Here is a 25212-nt window from a genome sequence, read left to right as displayed (position 1 = left end):
AAGGATGCAGAGTGTTTGAGGTGTGACCTTAAAAGACATCCCCAGGTGTGCCTTCAATTAACTCACATGTTGTCAGCTTCCAAACCCATGACATACTTCCCCAAGTTTTTTGAAAGACATAGTACCTTTTGTGTATGCAAACTTCTGACCTCAAAGAAAGTATTTTAACATTCTCTAAAAATTCAAAAATGTTAGTAATTCTGACTGACCTGAAACAGGAGAAGTTTAGTCTGATTTAACTTCAGACAGTGAGACAAAACATTTTATGTCTTTTTGTACAGTGTTATATATTATTTCATTTTTAAGTCAGATATACATGTAGCACCATCTTTTCTTTTAAATCAGTGGAAATGCATCCACCGAAAACAAAACAGCGATTTATGGACACACAAAAAAATGCATATGTATGCACAAATACATACACATATCAATGTGTGTATAAATATATATATATATATATATATATATATATATATATATATATATATATATATATATATATATATATATATATATATATATACACACACACACACACACACAGGTTTTTGTGTGTGTCCATAAACAGCTGCTTGTTTAGTCTTCAGTGGATGCATTTACACTGATTGTAAAAAACAAAACAAATAGTGCAAGAAGCAGCCACGGTGAATTTTAAACCCAAGGTAGGTGCGATTTCTCATGACTTTCTGAATACCAAGTCCAAACTCATTCCAGGTAAAACCTCTGATGAGGAACTCAGAAATTCTGACTTCTAAGTACAAATAGAAAACCCTCAATACTTCTGCCGTTCACATGAAGTCAGACATACCGGTACACGTAATAATGTTTGCTTTTTTTTCTGTAGACATAATGCTAAACTGTTTATATGTGTTAAATACCGAGAGAAGTGTTGTGGATTAACATGCTAACACTGCTGGTCCAACATTTGGAAAGGTTCATGGCACGAGTCTCCATGTTTCTTCACGTTATGGGCTGAGAATGCGGTCAACGTGAGTGTGACAGCATTCCCAATTCCTAGCTCTGACTTCCGACATAAATGGACACACCATTATTTCAATGTACATTTCAGGGTTTTATAGGCTTTTTGGCTAATTGTATACTATACTCTACATCCCTTCTCTGATGCGACGAGGGAAGACCTGCTTTTTGCTTACGAGGTGCACCTACTATGGAATTGTACATTTTCCTTGTCTTGCACTGCAAACAAAATGATCAACGATGAGGTAAAGATGAATGTAATTTGGCCTGAATGTCAACATCTTGCGGTCATAACTGTGTTATTCAAGTGGACAAAATGTTTGATTTTAAACCAAAGGAATTTAAACTACAATTTAACCAAAGTCTCTCATTACACAAGTGGAGTAGAGGCAGGTGACCTAAAGTCTTTAAAGCAAAAATTACACATCTAAATGTAGACACATCTCAGTTATAGTTGTATACTTAGTTTAAATGTAAAAGGATGGTTACTACTACAGTTTGTACTGTTAGAAATAGGCAAAAAAATAACTTCATGTCAGAAGTTATGCTGTGGGAATCAAGTAATAATACCATTAAAAGTGCTGTTGCACTATTTCAACCAGAAACATTCAGTATAATCCATCAAGCATCACAATCATTATTTGCGCAGCCACATAATACAAAAACAAAGAAATAAACAAATATACAAGTTGTTAGCTAAAAAAGGTAAGATGTGGCAAATAAATAGAGGCAAATGTACATCACCCCCCTCCCATCCTCTAAAATAGCCCTAAAATTAGCCAGCACACTTCTCTCCGGACTATATCTGAGTATTTGTATAAGTCCACCACCTGCGATTCCATGTCTCATTTGCTGCTTTTCCCACTTTCCCCCTACTGTACTTTCAATACAGAGTGAAAAAACAGAAACAAACAAACAAAAAAGCTTGAAGAGCTTTAACTAGCCATTCTCCTCGGGAAAAAGATTTCTTTACGGGAGCTATGTGTCATGTGCGTTATCAAGTCAAGGTTCGCACATGAGAAAAGCATTTATACGATAAACAGCCTGTAAAAAAACGCAGGGTCCACATCTGCAAAAGTCCTCTTGTCTCTCAGGTGCATAACTACTTCACGCCCACTAGTTCGGGGTGATGCTGCAGCTCGCTGCAAACTGGGTCTGCAGCGCAGTGTAAGGCCTTTGGGAAGAACAAAAGGGGAACCAGTGATAGTCTTTTCATCATCCATGACACAAAATTAAAATCTGTGGGCGGTTTCTGTTGGGAAAATTCTGGAGATGTTTTGCATGCCAATCAAGACATTTGCAAATGGACAGCAGGCAGGCGTACTGAGAGAAATGCCTCGGTGCTGTGGTTGAAAAAGATGGTGTCAGTGATCGTAACAATTGAGAATGTGCTCGATCAGAAATATTCAGTTTAAAAAACCAAATACCAAAATTTGACTAGATCTAAAATTTCTCTATCGTTGACCTAATAATAAATTGGACATCCCTGAAATCCCTTGTCTTAGTAATATATCTACCACTACAACAACATTCTAGTAATTGGATTAGATAAGACATTATTCAACAGGTATATAGTGTACACGAGGTGGGGCAGCAGGAATGAAGTCATGATACAATGGGACATATCAAAAAAGTGAGGTGGGAGGGCTCAGAAGCTTGTCGGAGGTCAGATTTGGAGGCAAAGGAAGCTGCTTTGCCAGTCCAGAGGCTAAGAGGTCAGACGTTGTTAGGGCTAACGTTCTTCAGGTTGTTAAGCTCCAGCTCTAACTGGCGTATTCGCACATCCTTGGTGGCCAGCTCCTCTTTGAGCCGCCGCAGCTCATCCTGCTGCCGGAAAAACATCCGCAAGAGCTACGGAAAGAAGGTGAAAGCACAATGAAGAAGTGTTTCAGTCTAGATGACATGTACATAGTTACAGAGAAAAAAACAAAGCAAACCAGCTAAAGTTGCAATACTTCGATTATAACACAACAAAACAATATTGATTGCTTAGATTCATTTTTTTAGACTACTTAAACTGCTTAAAAGTCTTAAAAAACTGAGTTACCAAACTTTTCAAACAAACTATGAACTATACGTGAAACTATATGAATAAATACTGAGATAACTTTTAAAAAACCAGAGTTTTACGGGCCGTCTTTCTCTTACTTTTTGCTTTTATTTTATTAATTTGATTAATATTTTTGAGGGTAGGCAAATAATAAGCTTTGCTTCAGCCTACCCCTTTTTCGGTCTAGATGTTATTTGTTTATTTGTATACTGGAAACTTTTTTATTATGTTTTCTTTGAACAATTGAACGTTTTCTTGTTGTCAGTTTTATTCTTGGTTTTTTATTTATTTTTTTTGTGTCATGACTGAAAATAAACTAAAATAAACTAAACTAAACTAAAAAACCAGAGTACAACACAGTACTGACTGAAACTTAAGACGAAGAAACTGGATGATTATATTCTGATCTGGGTCTGTGATGTCACAGGAACCCATAAATCTGAGTGACTCGCTAAATGACACATTTTTAGATTTATGGCCCCAAATGGTAATTTTTTGTTCCTGCTACATATTTGAGGTGGTAAAAGTCCCAGGTATGTGCTTTCAAACATTTGTTTTTTAAATGATGGTACTTTTAATGATGTGGCTCATGGATGTGTCGGTGCAGAGTGACTCTCATACCTCGTTTTCTGTCCTGGGCGGTACGTTCTCCAGCAGGTCAATCCCGTTGACGACCACACTCTTCTTTTCCTTCACTGGAGCCTTGAACACTAGTTGGTTTGGCCGTTGGTAACCATCCTTTAAGGACATCAAGACCGGGTCTGTTTGGACAATTGAGCAAAGTCATTTTCGACTGGGCATGAGGAAACTAACAGGAGAAAAAAAGAACGTTTAAATCCAGCACAGATCAACGCAGGCTGTCTATTATTATCTGTGGCACTTCACAGGGTTCTTGCAACAGCTTTCAAATGCGTGAACATGCATATCGGTAAGTTCTTTTGTCTTTTACAAACTGCTCCGAATACTGATTTAATGCTTCGGTAGATTTCTAAAGTCAAATAAGCAGTGAATGTTCTCGCTAGGCCTTAATTACGAGGTGTACTGATGTTGAAAGACCATAACGAATGGTGGTGATGAAAGTAACAGACAGACCTCCAAAACACTGTCCCTTCCTGGGTTAATGTCCACTTGGCTGATGTAATTCTACCATGTTGCTTCATAAAATACAAATCAGAGCTAAGTTCAAGTTGGGAAACTCAAAGCAAATATCTGTGGGGCTGTTTACCATGTTGCCAGCAACAAGTCCAGTCTAACGCACAAAAAACTAAAACTGAAGTTGGTTTTATTTTTAATGCCACACTCGAGTTTACCATTGTGCATTTCTTTAATGAGCAATCCTCATGTAAAAATGACAAGAATAGGTTCATATAGATGCTGCACTACAAAGCAGGTGATTGGGTGTTTGGTGGGTTTTTACCTCTATCGATCCCACTCAGCCACTCGCTGGCAGACAGGGCAGGCTCAGTTCCGGCTGTCATCGGGTATAGGTCCTCCTGGTACGTGTCGGACTGTAAACACATATGCACATGGTTCCACTACGTTTACTTTTGAAACCAATTCTTACTTTGGCATATTATGGCTCATAATACAGTATGAAAGTATGGATAGAGAGGCATGTAAGTAGTCAACATAGAGAAGCCCACCATCTTAAAACTGAAGTGCCCACATCTGAAAGGATAGCGCAATAATACCAGTCTCTTAGTCATCACTTTGCTGCATTTCAAAACTTACCCTTGCTTTTTTTTCCTCTGGGTTCTTATGAACAAATTTTTCATTACATACGAGAACTCTTTGTTTCAAGATGTTGTCAGGAGACGTTCATAAAAGCCAGACACTTAAAGGCAGGGTAAGTGATTTCTGGATGATGTCACATCTGTTAATATTTGAAAGAAAATATGAACAAAAAACACCAAAAGCTACCTCCTCGCGCCCCTTCCCATAGAAGTTTGTTACAAAGATTGATTTTCTTGAGTGTACTTCAAAAATGACCACCTTTTAGATGGTGAGGGGATTTTCACTGATTTTACAAAAAGTGTCCTGGGTTAGAATTGCTTACCCTGCCTTTAACTTCTGCACAACTTGTATGAAAACACAATACAACTCTACAATACAAAGGTCTACAAGCACTCTGTTTTAACTGCAGATTTAATTAGTTGTTTAGACACAAGCAGGTTTTTTTGTTTTTGGAAATGAAACTTATAATTCAATGCCACTGATAATACATTTTTTGAGTATTACATTTTTTTCTCTCTATAGAATAAAGTGAATTATTGAATATCCTCCAACAGTGTTGAATTCAACACTTTTACCAGAGGCTGCAGAGGAAGCACTACTTACTCTTCTCGGCACAATCATGGAGATGGGCTCGATAAAACCCTTCAGGGTGACTAGTTTGTAAAAGCGGAACACCTCACAGGCTCCCACATCCAGCCCGTGCTTTGGCATCACACCTGCAGGTGAGAACAGAAGCATATGGGGGCGAAATTATTTTGACAACATAAAAATCAATTTCCTGAATCCACAGTAAATGTGAATGTCACTAAATGAATACAACTTATCATATTCTGGCAAGATGCATTTCTACAATGTTAGCAGAGCTTATTATAATGGGGGATTCTTTTTTTTTTTAATGCTCTTGTTCTTATTTGTTTTAATGAAGTCGATCCTTCCAGATATACAACTCAATTTTAAAGCAAGCACTGAGGCTAAGCCCATTTTCACAGAGATACAAGAGCACTAAATGAAGTGGATTTGTCTTTCAGCCCTGGCAGGAAAGATTAACTCACCGAGTCCTTTCTGTGGTGCTGGGGAGCGGAACTCCATTAGGTACTGCATGTATGGCTTCTCTGCGGTAATTTCAAAGTAACGGATGTTGCCATCCCCCTGTAAAAGCACCAGAATGAAGCTATTATATCTCTGACTCTTGGAGCCGGCTTTCAGACTGAACTGTGCTTCTTAGATTTAACCTCTTTACAAAATATAACAACAACTTCAAAATCATTGGATATATATATATATATATATATATATATATATATATATATATATATATATATATATATATATATATATATATATATATATATATATATATATATATATATATATATATATATATATATATTTTTTTTTTATATATATATATTTTTATATATATACTTTATACATATTTTATACGTATCTTTTTGTATTTTTTATATATTTCTTATTTCTGACTTTTCAGTCTTTTTACCCCTCCCCTATATATGTATGTATATATATATATATATATATATATATATATATATATATATATATATATATATATATATATATGTATATTTATATATATATATATATATATATATATATATATATATATAAAATATAAAATATACATTGATCTACTTAATACTGTGATATCTTATTTTTTTTAAATGTTCTATTTATTCAATTATTTACCCCAGGCTTTGTATTACCAGTAATGTTTTTTAATTGTCTTTCTTCAGTGTTTTCCTCAAAAGACTTGTTCCATTTGTGTGCCAATGTAATAATGTGTTGTAGTGTTTTTTATTTAATTTTTATTGTGCCTTTTAGTTATGTAAAGCACTTTGCGGTACACAGTATGTATGTATGTATTGTATGAAAAGTGCTATACAAATAAAGTTTGTTTGATTGATATTCTGATATGTATCATTATTTTGTCATTTTCAAGTAATTTCAGTGACAGTGATTGTATGATTGCTTTCTGTAATTGAAGGGTACCAACAAATCTATATCCTTCCATTGTTCCTTTGTATTAGTTTTAGTGTGCCGCAAAACCAAGTTGCGTTGGCAGAGAAGATTAGGCATGTTTTTATGGGCGCAACTCACATGCTCATTGTCTAGAGTGAGCCCTAGTGCTTTCTCCAAACTGAAGGCCAAGTTCCATATGATGGGGGATGTCAGAGACAGGCCGCGAAGTGGGCGTCCCAGAAGGACGACGCCCCAAGAAGATTGTTTCCTCACCCCGTCAGCAGTGAGCTGCCTTCTACAGATTTGCTGTCAACGTTTGCAGGTCGGTATGGCCGACGGCTCTCTGCCCAGACAATGTGGAACAGACTGCACACAGCCAGTCTCCGGTCTCACAGAGCTGCCAAGAGGGCTGCCATGACTCCCCTTCACCGTCAGGCCTGTTTGTGCTGGTGTTGGCAACACGTGGACTGGAACCTGAACATGTGGATGAACATTATGTTCAGCGATGAGTCCAGATTCTGCCTACGGCAGTTGGATTGTTGGGTCAAAGTGTGGAGAAGACACAGAGAACGCAATGCTGATTGCTGCATATTCTTTGTCGCAATGCAATGTGCTCTCCTGCACCCTCACTTATTTTTCAAACCTCTCGGTTCCTCTTTTCTGGATAGTGATTCATTTTTTCTTTTTTGTTATTTAAAGGACTTTGTTGTTACTTCTGTCTCCCTGGATTCTTGTGTGTGAGTTCTCATCAGTTCATTCACTGATGAAAGATAGTTTTATTCTGGTCCTAAAACTAATTTTCATTACTTGTGTCTGAGAAGACATTTATGTGTGCGTAACTTCAAAGAGACAACGAGTTAACTGTATTGTTCACTCACTCAAGCCTGACTAGGTTTTTTTTTTTTTTTGCATTTCATAACAAAATTAACATTAAAGCAATAGTTAATTTTTCTTCATAACAGAAAACTGGCAAAAATGTTTGCATCTTTTCTCTGTCACTCTCCTTGTGGAAACATGCATCTTTATACAATTCAAAGTTGTTTTTTTAATCAAGAATAAAATGTTTTATTTTAACACTGAGGAAAACATGTAAAAAAAAAAAAACCCAACCCAGCTGCAAATAGCTGGTAATGGACATTAAATCCAGCAGCAGTTCTGACCTTGCCCGCCAGGTACAGCATGTGTGTGTCAGCATCATAGAAAGGAAACAACAGTCCCGATAGGCCGTCTATGTCTTCTTCCACAATTGGCATGGACAAATCCTCCTAGGAAAAGCAACACATACAGGGAATTAAACACAGACTTGCTCCGCCCACCGTTACGTTATACATGTAGGCCATATGGACGTGTTGTCTGACCTGATCCCAGAGAGCGATCTGCCGGGTGTTCCAGCGAGAAACCCCTGTTGTGAGCAGTCGCTTCATGTTGCCCAGGAAAACAACTCGGTTTACACGGTGGTTCTTGCAACTGCCCTGCTGGATAAGCAGCACACAATGTTAGAATAAGGCTTTAGGTCTAGATATTGCTCCTACATGGACACAGTTCCTATCCAACATTTTAATGAGATGCTTAAATGAGAGGACCTGAACATAAAATCCAATAGAATGTATACAGTGTGAATATAATAATGTATTTGTAAAGACATAGTGCAGAAACTAATGCTTTCCATCTTCTCAAACGTTTTAATGCAAAATGTCTATTTTCATACTTTTTCCTATAACGCAGTTACGACAGGCAACCAATGTTGTTTTAACTTAAAGACTAGTCGTGGCCTGCACTGAATGTGGAAGTAAAACCAGGTCAAATATTTAGAGGTTAAGACCAGGAGTTTCTTCTTGTTCAAATGAGGAAGCTACTATTCAGCATTACTAAAATCAACACAATCAAAATATTGTCTTCAAAAACGGAATTGTCTCAATATATCTCGTTCTACCTTTGAGTGTCAAAGTCAAATTGTAATTGGACATCCTAACAGTTGCATGATTACCATGTGATTGCTTCAGTCAAAGATAGCCATCATTAATTGGCTCTTACAAGCCGGCGTTCCTCTGAGATGGCTTCTCATAAAATGGTGGCGCTTGGCTGCAGGAAATTGTTCTCATTCAGCCACAAGCACATGAGTGTTTCTGAGCTCCTCCTTGCTCCGTTTTGCCCAGTGAAGATGGTTGTTGAAACAGTAAACAGTTGTATCCAGATCGCTTCAACTTTATCAATATAGCTTGCGTTATGAATGAGAAATAGCCCAAAATACAAACAGTGTATGATTTCTGAGATTTAATCCCGTAAATGAGTAGCAGACATACAGAGTATTGGGGACATAGTTGCTCCTGTTATTTGTGCGGTCCCATAACAATATTCCTTACCTGGAGGACTCTCCCAGAGCGCGGCTCAATGACCCTCAGCTTCTTGTCTTTGCAGCTGGTGGCCAGCAGGCTGCCATCTGTGTTAAACGACATGCCGAGGATGACGTCAGTGTGGCAGTCGATCATCTTTACTGGCTCTCCGATCTCCAGGTTCCAGATCAGGATCTGTCACATCAGGGAAAATCGTTTTAAGTGGAGCTTTTACACTGTGGCAGTTATTTAATTAGAGGTTTGATTATGTTTGTGATTAAGGCAAGACAATTTAAGGCCCCATAAAGATGGATTTCATGCAGTTATTGGTGACTCTAGGCAGGCTGTCGTACCTTATAGTCGTAGCCTGCACTGAAGAGGATGCCGCTGCTGGTGGGATGCCACTCGATGAGTCCCACCCGCCTGCTGTGACCATAAAGCTCCAGCACGGCCTCTGTCATGCTGCGCCTCAGACCGCCTTCTGGGATCTCCCATACTCGGACCTGCCACATTCACATTCACAGTCATTTTATAGTTCTATACTGTGGCTATCATCATTTTTCTGGGGTCCCAGAATGCTTTTCCAAAAGCTTTTCACATTGACTTCAAGCCAAAATCAGTTTGATACAAGTGGAAATCTGTCTGACCAAAAATAGCACAAGCTATCAATGTTGCCCATTACATTAGGATTAGACCAGATTACATCGATGGCTAGAGGCTCTGAATTTGGACCAGATGAGATTATCCTCCAACAAGTGAAAGTAGTATATAGACCAGAGAGCTGAAATGGGTTTGCAGAGCTTAGTGGAGTAATGCAACGTGTTCATACAGAATATAAAGGCCAGCGGAGGACCTTGTATAAGTAATGCAATGACAGTAAGGAAAAGCAGTGAATTTTTTCAGTACACTGTAGAATTATTATTGCTCAAATCATTTAATTTCGGTCATTTGCTATCTGACAAACGCTGCCTCAGAACAAAAAAAGGGACAGGCGGTCTTGCTATTAAAAATCAAATCACATGAGGGCATCAGTGACCCTCTGACCATAATTAACTGGTGACGTATTCTCCTTCAAGACAAATGGCCGTCAATCTTGCGATCTTAAGTCTGTGTTACAGATACAAGGTGCTTCTTTACAGTCATAAAGTCATAAATCACAGCTTGTTTGTGGGTCACTAACCGAGGTGTCTTCAGAGCAAGATGCTATGATGTTGTCAAAGAAGGGATTCCACTTGATGTCCAGCACGTTGCCTTGGTGACCACAAACCTTCGGCTGATGACTGTCAAGACGGCCAGCCTGAAAAAAAAAAAAAAAAAAAGAGTCACGCAGGTTCAGAACACAACATCGTGATGACAGAAATTAAAATATATCAACGTGTACTGTTCTGATTCACACTGGTAATATGGAATAATATCAGTAGGGATACAACAGAGAGAAAAAGAAAGAAATGAAACAAAACGATGCAGAAAACAACAGAAACTAATAGAAATGAATAGAAATAGAGCTTCAAAAGGACGGTATTCATGACGGACAATGGAACGACAATACTGACTGTTCTTTCCTGTCATTGATGTGAACATGATTATTAGGTTATTATGAAATAATAAAAACAGCATTAAGATGACTAAACCCAGAGCAGTCATAGTTATTGTGCAGGGACGTCTGAGGCATATCGCTGTTACTGCAATATCCTGGTGAATCCACAGAGGGGCACTGGCTCATAGCAGCTGGTGGCGGCTGCACTTTGCTGTCAACATGATGTCATAACGGTTTGATGTCACTTCAGTCCACTGACCTCTTTTTAAAAAAATGTTTTATTTCCTCTGAGATTTGTTTATCTGCGTTGGGTTATACCTCTAAATCCAGCACATGTGCATGAATGCACGATGCTCACTGAACCCTGAAGGCTGAAGCTGCGCAATCTCACTCAGCTTTTGATCTCACGCTGCTTATAAAAGAAGATGAATATTAACCACTAAAGAGAACACATGAGGCATGAATATGTTTCAAATAAGATATGACTAAATGTAAAAAAAAAAAAAACCCACAGAGGGTAAATATGTGACTTCTACATAGAGGTCTTTATACCCAAAATAAAATACAGCATCAAATCGCTTCAAAATAACTCTTGGCCAAATAGTGTCAGGGTATTGCTGTCAAGTTCAAGTGAGAAAAAGAAAGACAAAATATCAAGAATATCTCTGTCCAAGCATGGCATCACATTTCCACTTCTGAAGTGCAACATGACAAGAAAAAGGAAGAAGCAAAGTGACTTTTCAATACATTTGTCCAAAAAACTCGTTAACACTATGTCATTTTAGAAATAATGCCGGCCCATAACGTACCACAGCGAGATTAAATGAACCTTGTGAAGTCAATAAAATTTGGATCACATCTCACATGGGCGCTCAGATTCGCTCATACGATGCACACAAACATGTTTCAGCCAAAGTACTAACCCCGCCCTTTTGTTTTAGACATAAATGTCAAAAATGTCAAGACAGGCTACGACAAGTTCTGTTGACGCATGAATGCATATTTTTAAACATTACACTGACTGGCAGGTTTAACCACGGCCTAAAAAAAACACCCCAAAGACCAAAACAAATAACAGCATGGGATCTAAGGGACTCCTTATTAAGGTGAAACTAATTACCTACAGATGAATAATGAATGCTGGGAACCACAGAGTTCAGAAGGTTCAAGAAGTTCTCTGAGGGAATCAAATTTATCCAGGGGCATGTAATTAATAAAACAAAGTTATGGAACTGTATAAACTAATCAGTGTTAACTATCCACCAGCAGCTATTTATCTGACAGGAAAATGACACGGGGACAATGTTCAGCCTCATGGTCTTTGTGCAGCTCATTTCCTGAAGCACACACGAGCACTGATCCTCTAAGCGACACGCAGATTTACTGGACAGTTAACAACATTTTCAATACAGCAGAGGCCCGACAATGTGATTGCTTCCAACTATTATTGATCCAGAATAGCCCCAAAATCTTTATTAATGTGAATCCCCGCAGCTGCTCTCCAGTTACGGTTTCCCACAGTCTCTAGCAGCAGCTATTTAGTGTCTGAATGCTCTACAAATATTATGTGGCTCCTCTGGCTATAATATAGCATAACGTCTGAGATACAACACAGGAGGAAGTGTAATATTGTCTTTTTTGTACCGCTGTAATGATCAGTTTCTTCATCAAAGACATGACTGGTGATCCTGTTACACATCCATGTTGCTGCATTCTCACTAAAATGACTATAATTCTTAGCAGGAGAGGCTGTAGATGTTCATGAGGAATATTCTCCCACATGACCTCTCCTAAAAAGGACCATGCCGAGTCCTACTTCTGAGGTTGAACAGGTACTATCTGAATTGTCTGCTGCTGTGGTTTATCTCAAGTTAATGTTTCAGAGATTGTTGCAGGTATTTTTGCAGAATCGACATGTTTACTCCTCCTGCATTGCTCAGACTGTCAAGTGAATTATTTACTGCAGGTGGAGCTATATGGTTTATTATAGAGGGGCCTTTTTCTCTTTTTTTAATAACCCCAATAGCAGTACAGATGGGATGCTGTGTAGCATTTAGATAACAGGAGCTAATGATTAGTAAATCATTTGGCAAACCTATATTTTCATCACAAAAGAGTGTGCATACAACATCTAGGAACAAATTGTCAACACATCAGTGACATGACTGGGTATCAGATGAGCATCTGAAAGAGGCAAAGTATCTCAGGAGTAAAAGGTGGCAGAGGTTTACCAATCTGTCTACCAATGTGTCTACATGTAGTGAAACAATCTCAGAATAAGGATTCTCCGTACACACTTGTGAAGGCTTTGACTGTCTCATCATCTCTGGTATATAACATCATAAAAAGAGCATCTGGAGAAATCTCTGTGTACTGGGTAGAAGGCCAAAAATCAAATCTGATGACGGTGATCTTTGGGCTCTCGAACAGTACTGCACCAAAAACATGCATAATTCTGCGATGAAAATCGATGGGCTCAGGAACGCTCCTGGAAATCACCGTCCCATTTACAAAGGAAGATTGAATGTCAGTCGTGCCCAGAAGAAGCCAAATGTAAACATGATCCAGAACTGCCACTATCTTCTCTGGGCCAAAGCTAATTTAAAATGGACTGAGTCAAGGTGGAAACCATCTTGTGCTCAAGATGGATTAAAATATGAAATGATCTTTGGACACCATGGAGACTGTGTCCTCTATACCAGTGGTCCCCAACCTTTTTTCCTTGTTCCCGCCTACTTGTGTCTAAGACCAGCCGGGCCCCCCGACCCGTACGTACTAGCACCAAAAGAGTAAAGATATTCGTTACAAACCTTTAATGTAAAAAATGAACATTAATTATGTTTTTTTGATACATTTCTCTTTGGTTTACCCTGTACTTTGTTTTTCTCACCTTCCTTTTGTGTCACCAATGTATAAAATACGCACAAAAAATAATTGCAAGGACATAAAAATATTTTTGAAAAATGTCTCTTTTAATATGAGAGCAACATTTTTTTTACATTTTTCCTTTAACAACCTGTCGGAGTAGTAGTATGATTAAATGTTGGATAATGATATAATAATACGTTTTTAAGTTTTTATCCTGATAAATAACTAAGTATTTTAAAATGACAAAAATATATTTCTAAGTGGGTTTATACAGACTTGGATTACTGTATTCCATTAGGTGTGTTATCACGATTTTTTATTTATCTAACATGTGTAAATATAATTTTTACAACTGCATATCCTCAAATCAGACAAAGTTCCGCGCCCCCCCAAAGATCTCTGGTGGACCCAGGTTGGGAGACACTGCTCTGTACTAAAGAGGAGCAACACCATCCAGCTTGTTCTCAGCGCTCAGTGAAAAAGCTTTCATCTCAGATGGTATGGAGGGACAGTAGCACCAGTGAAATGAACAGCTTAAACATCTGGAAAGGAATCAGTGCTAAAGGGCATACACAGGTTTTAAAGCAAAATATGCCGCCATCTGGACACTGCCTTCTTCAGGGAAGGCTTTGCATCTTTCAGCAAGACAATGCTAAATCACATACTGTATCTGTTTTGGTGAATGCACAGCTGGGTTGTACAATAGTCTTCTTCTTTCAGCTTTTCCTTTCAAGGGATCTCCAGAGTGAATCCTCTGTTTTCATCTTCCTCTGCCACAACAACCAACCACACATCCTCTTCCACCACATCCAGTAATCTTCTCTTTGATCTTGCTCATTTCCTCCAGCCTAGCAATCCATCTCCAGCGTCCTATCAGCTTTTTCACTATCTAGCCTCTCAATATAACTTCTGCTAATTTATATTCAAGTACATTGTACGGCCCTAAGGGCTGTACGATGTACTTTAACAAATATTATGCTTGTTCAGGGATATGATTCCTCTCTATTTCAAACTTGGAAGTTCCTCTTTATATAAAGTCTGCTTAGATATTAGTTTTATCTAAATACTGCATAAACCTTATAGACATTGTTATGTATCTCTGTATTGGGAATAGCTGTCCTCCTCCTGTGTGGTGGGGGAGGCGCTGTTTCCCTGGTGCCTTGGTGCTTTCCTCATTTTTGCCTTTCAGGTCAGGTCCAATCCAGGTGCACAGGATTGGGTCTGATTGCCTGGGAGGGTATTTAAGGAGAGGGTTCCAGGGCCGCCACTCTCTCTCCCTCCCTGCCTGTGACAACAACGGCCAACCATTTTTCCCTTAGTTGTTTCTTGTTACTTTGCACATTATTATCTTTAGTTACCTTGTACCTTAGGGCCTTATTTTTAATAAATATATGAATGGTTTACCTGTGTGGTCTCCCTACTTGTTGTGATCTACCGTGAGCCAGGTGGTCATAACAAATGGGGGCTCGTCCGGGAAAATTGGTAAGGTTGTCAGTACCTTACTAATGCCTGGATAGTTCGGTAGTACTTGCGTAGGAGACTCACAGTGTTTGGTTTGTTTGTTTGTTTGATTGCTCAATAAGTGGTTTGGTTTGCCTTAATAAACTTTGATTTGCTTGGCTTGCAGCAGGGGAGGACTGTGGCCACTTTCCTCCTTTGAGTGGTGACCTGGTTATCGGTTATGATCCTCAGCTGGATGGTGAGTAGACGGGGTTACTGTTGTCGCCCAGCTTTTGTCTGAAGCGTGTGGTTTAGATACCATGAGCTACGTGAACCCCCGTGGTAGGAGGAGAAGCGCTTAACGCTTGTTTGTTTTTTTTGTTTGTTGTTTTAGTTTGTTGTTTTTGGTGTGCTGTAAGCCGGGGCGCTATTCAGCAGTGCCATTAGGGTACTGTTGGTAGTTAAGCTGCTATGAGCGCACTGAAGACTAGGTTGTGGTTAGTCAGGGATTTTTTTTTTGAGTTAGACGCGGGGCAGCTCTTTCGCTTCATTCTCTCGCTAAGTAAAGCTACTCGCCGTCCTATGTTGGGGTATTATAGTTGATAACAGGGTCTTTTGTCTATACTTATGATAGTGATGGCCTGGTAAATGGTTTGAATTTGGTTTGAATTTGGTTTGACATTGTGGCCTTGGTTGCCTATTGATTACTGGTTATCAGTTACTGGTTGGGCGTTTGTAGTCATAAGAGTTGTGGTGAAATGGATCATGTGAGGGAATTTTTGGGAGCCCCATCAATTAAGTTGTTACAGCAGTTAAAGGTTGAGGAGTTGTGGCGAATTATTGAGCATTATAAACTGAGTGTTGATGTTGTGCCAGGTCGGTCGAAGAAGCCGGAAGTGGTGGCGGCCATACAGAGAGAGTTGGTGACCCAGGGCATATTGGAAGGCCATGAAAAGTCTCCGCCCATGGTGCCTCTTGGAGGTGCGGTGGGGGGAATCAGTATGAGTACAGGCTTATCATTCGCAGAGCAAAAGGAGCTGTTAGCGATGCAGATACGGCTACAGGAGCTTCAGGTGAGAGAGCGCCAGGCACATCTGGAGCTGGAGAGAGTGCGCCAGCCGGGACCCGCTGCGGGTGACGGGTCTGACGGTAGGCGTAGGGACAATTTAGGAGACATGGTTCGACTCTTACCAAAGTTTAATGAAAGAGATCCTGATGTATTCTTTTCATTATTTGAAAGTCTGGCCGATGAGAGAAATTGGTCCGATGCCGATCGCACAGCACTGATTCAGAGTGTACTGCCACTTAAAGCTCAAGAGGCCTATTTAGCACTTGACCCTGCAGATAGGAAGTCGTATGATAAAGTAAAGGCTGCTATATTTTTGTCTTATGAACTGTGTGCTGAAGCATACCGGTTGCGGTTCAGGAACTGGAGGAAAGTTGAGAAGCAGACTTATGTGGAGGTAACAAGGGAGCTGGTAAGTCACTTTAAACGTTGGCGTGAGGCAGCAGGAGTTAAGACTCTGGATGACCTGTGTGAGGTTTTGCTGCTAGAACAGTTTAAGAATATCACTCCTGAATGTATTGTAAATCATCTGAATGAGCGTAAACCTAAAACAGCCCTTGAGGCCGCTAAGTGGGCAGATGAGTTTGTGTTGACTTATAAAGGTCAAGCTAGTGATTTCCGTGGCCATGGTGGAGGAGGCTATGGCTACAGAACTGAGCAGAGCGGTGGCCTCCAGCCTCCTTACCGTGCTAGGTTCCCCAGTGGGAGTTCTGGATTCTCAGCTCATCGTACAAAGCATGAACATGCTAGTCCAACTAAGGTGGGTTCAGATTCTGCATGCAACTATTGTTTGGGAAAGGGGCATTGGAAGAAAGATTGCCCTGTGCTTAAAGGTAAAAGATATAGTGGTAAGGGGTTATCTACTGTTCGACCTCAAGCCATGTAAGTATATGTCAGTGGGGGACAGGGGGCTGTGGGCCCGGATGAAGAGGCGTATAAGGTAAAACCGTCTATGATGGCGACTGCTCTACCAAATCCTTCTGTGAGCAGCAACCGTCCAAGCGTCTCACAGGGCCCTGACTTCCTACATCCAAATAAGGTACCTCCTGATTACAGTCACTTTATCACAACAGGTTTTGTTTCATTGGCGGGTAATTCACAGAAAGTACCTGTGAAGATACTGCGTGACACGGGGGGGTCAGTATCTTTCATTCTTGACTCAGTGTTAAATTTTTCTGAGGGGTCAAGCCTGGGGAGAAGTGTGTTAATCCGAGACATGGGGATGCATACTTGGCCAGTTCCCTTCCACAAGATCGAACTTGACTCTGAATTGGTAAAGGGGGAAGTGGCAGTCGCCCTTAGATCATCCCTGCCAGTGGAGGGTGTATCAGTCATCCTAGGAAATGATCTGGCTGGAGGGAGGGTGTGGGAGGGGGTTCCACCACCACCTCCCATAGTGACGTCTGGGCCGACAGTTTTATCTGGTCCGGACAGTAGTGAGAAAGAGTTTCCAGAAGTTTTCACTGCTTGTGCGGTGACTCGCTCCATGGGGGGAGCAGGGCCTGACGACGGAGTTAGAGAGCCATCTAAACAGAGTACTGTTCAACTAACTGATCTGCCTCTTTCCCTGTCTAAAAGTGAGCTGGTCGTCGCCCAGCAGGAAGACCCTGAACTGAAGTCCTTGTTCGGTGAGGTCAAGTCCACAGAAGAGATGGAGAGTTTGGCACATGGGTACTTTGTACTGGATGAAGTGCTGGTTCGTAAGTGGCTTCCTTATGATGACTGTTCTGTAGGTGATCCAGTGTTCCAGATAGTCATTCCTATAAAGTTCAGGGACATGGTTTTGGAGACAGCCCATGGTGATGTAGCAGGACATATGGGGGTTAGGAAGACCTGTGATAGGTTGCTACGGTATTTCTTCTGGCCGGGGTTGAGGAAGGAGGTTACACGGTTTATTAAGACTTGCCATACCTGCCAGATAACTGGTAAGCCTAACCAGATCATTAAACCTGCACCTCTTTATCCTATTCCCGCAGAGAGCGAGCCATTCCAGCATCTCATCATCGACTGCGTGGGGCCGCTCCCTCCATCTAAGTCAGGGTGCATCTACCTGTTGACGGTAATGTGTCAGACCACTCGTTACCCAGCGGTGTATCCGCTACGCTCCATCACCACACGGTGCATTGTGAAAGCTTTGACCCAATTCATATCTATCTTTGGTATTCCCAGGGTCATACAGAGCGACCAGGGGTCCAATTTCACATCACAGGTGAAGATGCTGTTGAGTACAGCTCCTGTCCTGGCAGCGCCTAAACTAGATCAGCCATTCAGGTTACAAGTAGATGCTAGTCAGGTTGGGGCTGGGGGTGTCCTTTTGCAGACTGATGGTGAAGGGGTGGATCGGCCAGTCAGCTATTTTTCAAGGAAGTTTAACCGCCACCAGCTAAACTACTCGACGATAGAGAAGGAAGCGTTAGCGCTGGTGTGGGCTCTGCAGCATTTTGATGTGTATGTGGGTAGTCCATCCAGTAGTCGTGTATTCAGACCACAATCCCCTAACCTTCCTTCACTCTTTGCAGAGTCCGAGCCAGCGGCTGATGAGGTGGACGCTTTTTCTACAGCCTTACAACCTGAGCATCCGGCACATACGTCGTGTGGACAACGTAATAGCAGATGCGTTGTCACGTGCGCCCGAGGGGTTGGAGTGAGCCGGTTCCTCCCCTTTCAGTTGCTCTTCACAATATCCCATCTAACCTTGTCTTTCCTCCTTAAAGATGCTCTCCCGGTACCAGGAGTTGCGGGTGGCTGGGCAGTGGTGGGTGGAGGTGTGTGGGGGTGAACCAGCAGGGTGGAGTCCGACCCCCAATTGACCATGAGTTCTATGTGTACATAGTCAAACTAGTTACCACCAGTACTGGTAAATGGTAATAGTGGGTCATGTTTTTTTGGTTGGTGTAGGCAGTACTGAAAGCCTTATTTACAGAGGCCATGGTGTGGGGCCTCTGTTTTAAGGGGGGGGGGGGTGTTATGTATCTCTGTATTGGGAATAGCTGTCCTCCTCCTGTGTGGTGGGGGAGGCGCTGTTTCCCTGGTGCCTTGGTGCTTTCCTCATTTTTGCCTTTCAGGTCAGGTCCAATCCAGGTGCACAGGATTGGGTCTGATTGCCTGGGAGGGTATTTAAGGAGAGGGTTCCAGGGCCGCCACTCTCTCTCCCTCCCTGCCTGTGACAACAACGGCCAACCATTTTTCCCTTAGTTGTTTCTTGTTACTTTGCACATTATTATCTTTAGTTACCTTGTACCTTAGGGCCTTATTTTTAATAAATATATGAATGGTTTACCTGTGTGGTCTCCCTACTTGTTGTGATCTACCGTGAGCCAGGTGGTCATAACAACATATGTACAGTACATCTAGAACATCTAGAATACAATAACATATAACTAAGCGTTCAGCTAGTAAACAAAAGGAAACAAAAGCAATATTCATAGACTGTGCCATAAAAATGAAGGGGACACTTAATCTACTTAGTACAACAACAATTAGTTAAACATCCAGCATATCAGTCTGGTTATAATTATTGTTCATACAACAAAACATGATCTACTTTCATTTGATTTATGAAATCTCAGGGAAAAACATACATTATGGATCTCAAAGTTATTTTTCTGAATGTCAGACTCTTTAGGTGTCAGAAGTCACATACAGTAGGAGTAATAGGTGTAATGGTGCACAGAGAGCAGCGATGTGAAAAGCCTCACACCCACTGCACTCCCTTCCTTTGTCTGAGGGGATGAGGAGGTGTTTGTGACCTTGTGTGTCTTTTTCTGAGCCGATCTGTGTGCCAGGTGGTGCCAGCGGTAGTTCTCCCACTCGGCAGGTGTTTTGTGTGCCAGCGAACATATGGTTGTCTCGCCAGCTGTCATCATAACACGTCAGATACGCTTGTACCTCAGAATTAGCAGAGCCCAGAACTGTTGTGGTGGTTTACCTCACTGAGGAGGAAGAGATCATCTTGGAATAGCAAATGTGCTGCTTGTAAATGTTGAAAACAGAGCTCAAGAAGAATCAAGAATATAGATTTTCTTTAGTAACTTCGTTCATTTTCTGCTTTAAATTACTGTTATCTTCATTTTATTTCACTGTAAAAATGTTACACATTTTTTATTTAGTGTTAATGTACCAGTTATTACAATATCAAAATTAACACCATTTACAGTAACCTGACCACCTCCACCACTTCGTCCACCTCCCCACCTGCTCCCCCCCCTCCACCACTCAGCCCCTGTCTCCCTTCTCTCTCTGTCCCCAGCGCTGCTGTCCAGACTCATGGTGGGCATGAAAACCTCTTCCTGTGCTCTGGACCCCATCCCATCCACATTTATAAAAAACTGTCTCCGCGCCATCTCCCCACTCATCATTGGCATCATCAACTCCTCCTTCAGCTCTGGCTCAGTCCCCGACACCCTCAAACTGGTAGCTGTCACCCCCACCCTCAAAAAACCTGGACTAAACCCTGACACCATGAACAACTTCTGGCCCATTTCCAACCTCCCTTTCCTGTCAAAAATTCTGGAACGTGCCGTCACCACTCAGCTCAACACCCACCTCACCTCCAATGATCTGTTTGAACCATTTCAATCTGGTTTCCGCTCACGTCACAGCACAGAAACAGCCCTCATCAAAGTCACCAACGACCTCCTTCTCTCCTCAGACTCCGGCCACCTCAGCATTCTCCTTCTCCTGGACCTCACAGCAGCCTTCAACACCATCACCCACACCATCCTCCTTTCCCGCCTGGAATCATCTCTCAACATCACCGGCTCCGCCCTCTCCTGGTTAAAATCATATCTCACTAACAGACATCAGTTCATCAGCATCAACTGCTCCTCCTCCACTGCCCCTCTGTCACAAGGCGTCCCCCAGGGTTCGGTGCTTGGTCCACTTCTCTTCATCCTCTACATGCTCCCCCTCGGTAACGTCATCCGCCGCCACCGCCTCCACTTCCACTGCTACGCTGACGACGTTCAACTATACATCTCCACCAAATCCCTCACCTCTGCAACCCACTCTACCCTGACGAACTGCCTCACTGAAATCAAATCATGGATGCACTCGAACTTCCTCAAACTCAACTGCAACAAATCAGACATGCTCATCATCGGCTCCAAATCCCTCACCAAAACCACTCACAACTTTACTCTCACTGTTGACACTCTGTCCCCCTCCACTCACATCCGCAACCTCTGAGTTATTCTGGACAACAACCTCTCTTTCCAACACCATGTCAACCACATCACAAGAACTGCTTTCTTCCATCGCAAAAATATTGCCCGTCTCCGTCTATCACTCTCCTTCCACGCCGCTGAAACTTTGATCCACGCCTGCATCACCTCAAGACTCGACTACTGCAATAGCATCCTCTACGGCTCATCTTCCAAAGTCCTCAATAAACTTCAATACATTCAAAACTAGTGGTGGGGAAAAAAAATCGATGTTCCAATATATTGTTGCACTCTCTGTTGCAATAAATAATCGATAAACTGACGGCAAATATTGATATTTTATTACAACACACATAGGGCCCGATTTACTAAAGGTTTGCGTGTGTTAAAACGTGTGCAAACTTGACATCACCCGCAAACCAAAGTGCCAGCTGATCTACTAACAGCGTGCAAAGACGACTGCGTCTCTGAAATGCGCAAAATTGCACACGCAATTCAGTTAGTACTTTTGCCCTGATAAATAATCAATATGGGGCGTACCCGCCAGAACGCGCTAAATACTGGGAGGGGAAGATGCAAATTGCTCCATTTACCACGCGCAATTAGATTTACCAAGCCTGAAAGTAATTGCGCGTATTGTGATTGCGCCTGTATTTAATACGTTCGAAAGGAAGGTGCTAATCTGCTGCTGCCGTTATTGTGGCAAGGAGGCGACATCCAAAATCAAAGAATACGCAGAGAGAGAGTCTTTATTCTGCTGCATGCTATTTTAAAAATGGTTGCACAAGTTTTATTAAAGGCCACTTTTTCTTTAGTTCTTCGCCTTATATCTTTGCCAACTTATTTTATTGTGCCCCCCTCCACTCGCCCACAAGCAGGCCAAGCCTTTGTGCCAAAACTTTGTATTTTATTGATTACTTATCTTATTGAACGTGAAATCATCCTTCGTAAATTACATTTAATTAAAACCCGTGCTTATTAATCACAAAACACAGGTTAAACATCATGACCAAATCTGCTCCGTCCCGCTGTGTCAGGATCAGCGCAGAGACTGCAGCTTCGCCTGAATTATGGTTCCGCGTTAAATCGACGGCGTAGCCGACGCGTAGGGTCGCGGGCGGGGTGCGTCGCCGCGTTTAGCCTACGCCGTCGGTTCTGCGTTGGTGTGACGCGGAACCATAAATCAGCCTGTAGTGTGCGCTCTGTGCGCTGTTCTGAACACTTCTCTTCTTTCGGCCATATGATGGTCCCGTCTGTCACACATTTACTGTCAGTGTTTGCTATATAATATATAATATTTGCAATATACTGTGGACATCTGAATAAAAACTTAACTCATAAATAGATGAATCAAAGCGCTCTCTGTGTCTGATTGTCTTTTTCTCCTCAGATCATGCCGAGCACCGCCGGCTCACGCAAACCCGACCAATTCAATATTAAAATCAAATTCGGTCCTGTGGCCCGTTTTTCTATTTCGTATTTTTGATCTGTGCCTAAAATTGAAATATGAAAAACCAGACGTTTTTCTGTTTTTTGTGTTACCAACTGCATTTATTCTATCACAGCTTTTTTCCGATATTGCGTTTCTTTTGGTAATGTTTAAATTTCTTTGCTGTAGTTCATGAATGTGTTTATTTGCCTCTTCCACTAATATCTCTAACTCCAACTCGTTCAATTTCATTTTGCGCTTGTGACTTGTGACTGTGCATTCCATCCAGACTCTCCATGGCGCAAACGTAAGACGCGCAACACCTCATTTAAATACTGCGGTTTGCACCTGTTATCAATTGCGCACGCATTCTTAGTTGATCACCCGCAAACCACGCAACAACTGCACGCGCAAACTTTTTCAGTGCACACGCAATTTAGTACTCTTTATTTAGGATCTTAGTAAATCGGGCCCATAATGTACTTACGCGGTTGTCACTGCACTATTGTTCATGCACTTTAATTTGTCCAGCTGTACAGTGTTTACATTTACAAGACTAGGAGGCAGTGAGGCTCTATACAAATGCACTTTCTTTGTACATTGTATGAAGTTCTGGCATTGAATAAACGCATAACTACAGACGCTTTCCTTTTTATGGGTATTTTTTCTTTTTCAGTCACATATATCGTGATATATTGATTCAATGTCTTCAATATATTCAAAATATATCGAATATTGTAGATATTGTGTGTTATTGTGTTATTGATATTATCGTTATCGTGGGCCACATATCGCCACAGTATTGAATCGTGAGTTACTTGTATCGTCCCACCCCTATTCAAAACTCTGCCGCTCGCCTGCTCACCCACACCCGCTCCCGTGACCACATCACCCCAGTCCTCCAGAAGCTCCACTGGCCCCCCATCCCTCAACGGATCCATTTCAAAGTCCTCCTCCTCACCCACAAAGCTCTCCACAACCAGGCCCCCTGCTACCTCACCGACCTGCTCCAACGTCACACTCCCTCCCGCAGCCTCCGCTCCTCTGACGCCAACCTCCTGTCCCCTCCACTCAGAACCAAGCACCGGACCTGGGGTGACAGAGCCTTCTCCATCGCTGCTCCTTCCTCTGGAACTCCCTCCCCAAACACATCCGTGACTGTACAGACCTCCCAACATTCAAATCCCATCTCAAAACTCACCTTTACAGAACAGCCTTTAATGTGTGATTAATGTGCCGTGTCATGTAGTGTCCTCATGTACTGTCCTGTGTCTTGTAATTGTCCTATGTGTACTGCTTTTATGATTTTTATACTATTGTAAAGTGTCTTTAGTGTCTTTAAGTGTACTGCTTTTAAGATTTTTACTAATGTAAAGTGTCTTTGAGTATCGCGAAAAGCGCTAATAAAATGTATTATTATTATTATTATTATTATTATTATTATTATTATTATTATATCTTTACATTTATCTGGAGCTCTTTCAGATTGACAGAGGCTGTTCAAATTTAACAACCCCAAGCAAAATATCTCATAAATTAAGAGAAGTGTGTTTCCAATACCTCGAGACCTCTGACTATTATCTGCACTGCAGCCTCCACTAATTTAATCCATCAGTCTGAGTTAAACTGTGAAAACAGACAATATTAAGTCTACTTTTTCAAACGAATTATTGGTAAATGCAATTTTCTTCTTTTAAAGATAAAGAACACAGCTATTTTGCCTGTCATTCATAATCACACACTGGCTTTGGCAGAGCAGCACAATTTAGGGCTCAATCTCTAGCTGAGGAGGATTTGACATGTGGTATCCTGGATCAACGCAGCAACAGTCTGTGCTCACCTTGCCTGAATTATAAAAGGCCTCAAGTATCAAGTATCTAAGCACTTATTGCATGTCTTTGGATATATGCATACAGTTGTGTGAAAAAAGTGCCCTCCACTGCAAGTTACAACAATAAGCATAATGAATTAAAACATTCACACAAGAGGCTAAGAATACATGCACACAACAACAGTGTTTTTTTTGTGAAAATGCAGCTTTACGAAAAATAACTGTTTTTGTGCTGATGTTGACATAATGATGCAAAAATAAACACACCAACAACCAGCACCCAACGGGAAATGCTTGTCCTGCTGACCAAATATGGTCCACAAACTGATTATCATAAAACCCTCCCCACAATAAAACCAGTATCATAACTACACGTGAGAGCTTATGACTTTACCCTCTGTGTGAAACATCCCAAGTATGGGATTCTGAGGCTTGATGTCCTTCAAATCAAAAGTATTCTTGTTTAATCAATTATCTCCAAATAAAGTGATGCCATGTCGAAGAAATACTTTCCCTTTTACCTTCTCACATGTTTATAGGAAATACCACAATGATTTTATGTGGATCTCACTGGTTACACAACCGTGTTAAAATGCTGGCGTCAGCTTGGAGATTCAAAGCTGGCACTCTTTGCAGAAGCAGTTAAAGTTTGTGCTTCATTTGTGTGGAAACAGCTCTCCAGTGTCAGAGCTTACAGTGCTGTTTAGTCGCTCGCAATATTGCCAAGTTTATGAAGCTACAGGGAAAAAGTTTCGAAAAAGGGATATATGATATGGTGCAAAAAAAGAAAAGGGTGGGGAACTC

General features: G+C 41.3%; 1 protein-coding gene across 4 annotated transcripts in view; it reads right to left on the bottom strand.

The window, feature by feature from the left end:
* Window positions 1-2242: 2242 nt before the first annotated feature.
* The window catches only part of coro2ba (coronin, actin binding protein, 2Ba), a 50426-nt gene continuing 27456 nt past the window's right edge, over window positions 2243-25212 (bottom strand). For 3 of the 4 annotated variants that reach the window (XM_061739583.1, XM_061739601.1, XM_061739612.1), the window contains exons 3-12: window positions 10256-10372; window positions 9429-9578; window positions 9106-9270; window positions 8101-8217; window positions 7903-8007; window positions 5815-5911; window positions 5366-5478; window positions 4446-4536; window positions 3650-3789; window positions 2243-2829 (exon numbers count right to left, since the gene is read on the bottom strand). In XM_061739583.1, the coding sequence (XP_061595567.1) occupies window positions 2695-2829; window positions 3650-3789; window positions 4446-4536; window positions 5366-5478; window positions 5815-5911; window positions 7903-8007; window positions 8101-8217; window positions 9106-9270; window positions 9429-9578; window positions 10256-10372 (1230 nt within the window). In that variant the 3' untranslated portion in view covers window positions 2243-2694. The remainder of the gene's footprint in view (window positions 2830-3649; window positions 3790-4445; window positions 4537-5365; window positions 5479-5814; window positions 5912-7902; window positions 8008-8100; window positions 8218-9105; window positions 9271-9428; window positions 9579-10255; window positions 10373-25212) is intronic. The other variant, XM_061739591.1, reaches the window with a different exon arrangement.

Source organism: Cololabis saira, chromosome 2 (genome assembly GCF_033807715.1).
Source record: "Cololabis saira isolate AMF1-May2022 chromosome 2, fColSai1.1, whole genome shotgun sequence".
NCBI lineage: Eukaryota > Metazoa > Chordata > Actinopteri > Beloniformes > Belonidae > Cololabis > Cololabis saira.
This window is presented reverse-complemented; position numbering and strand designations above follow the sequence as displayed.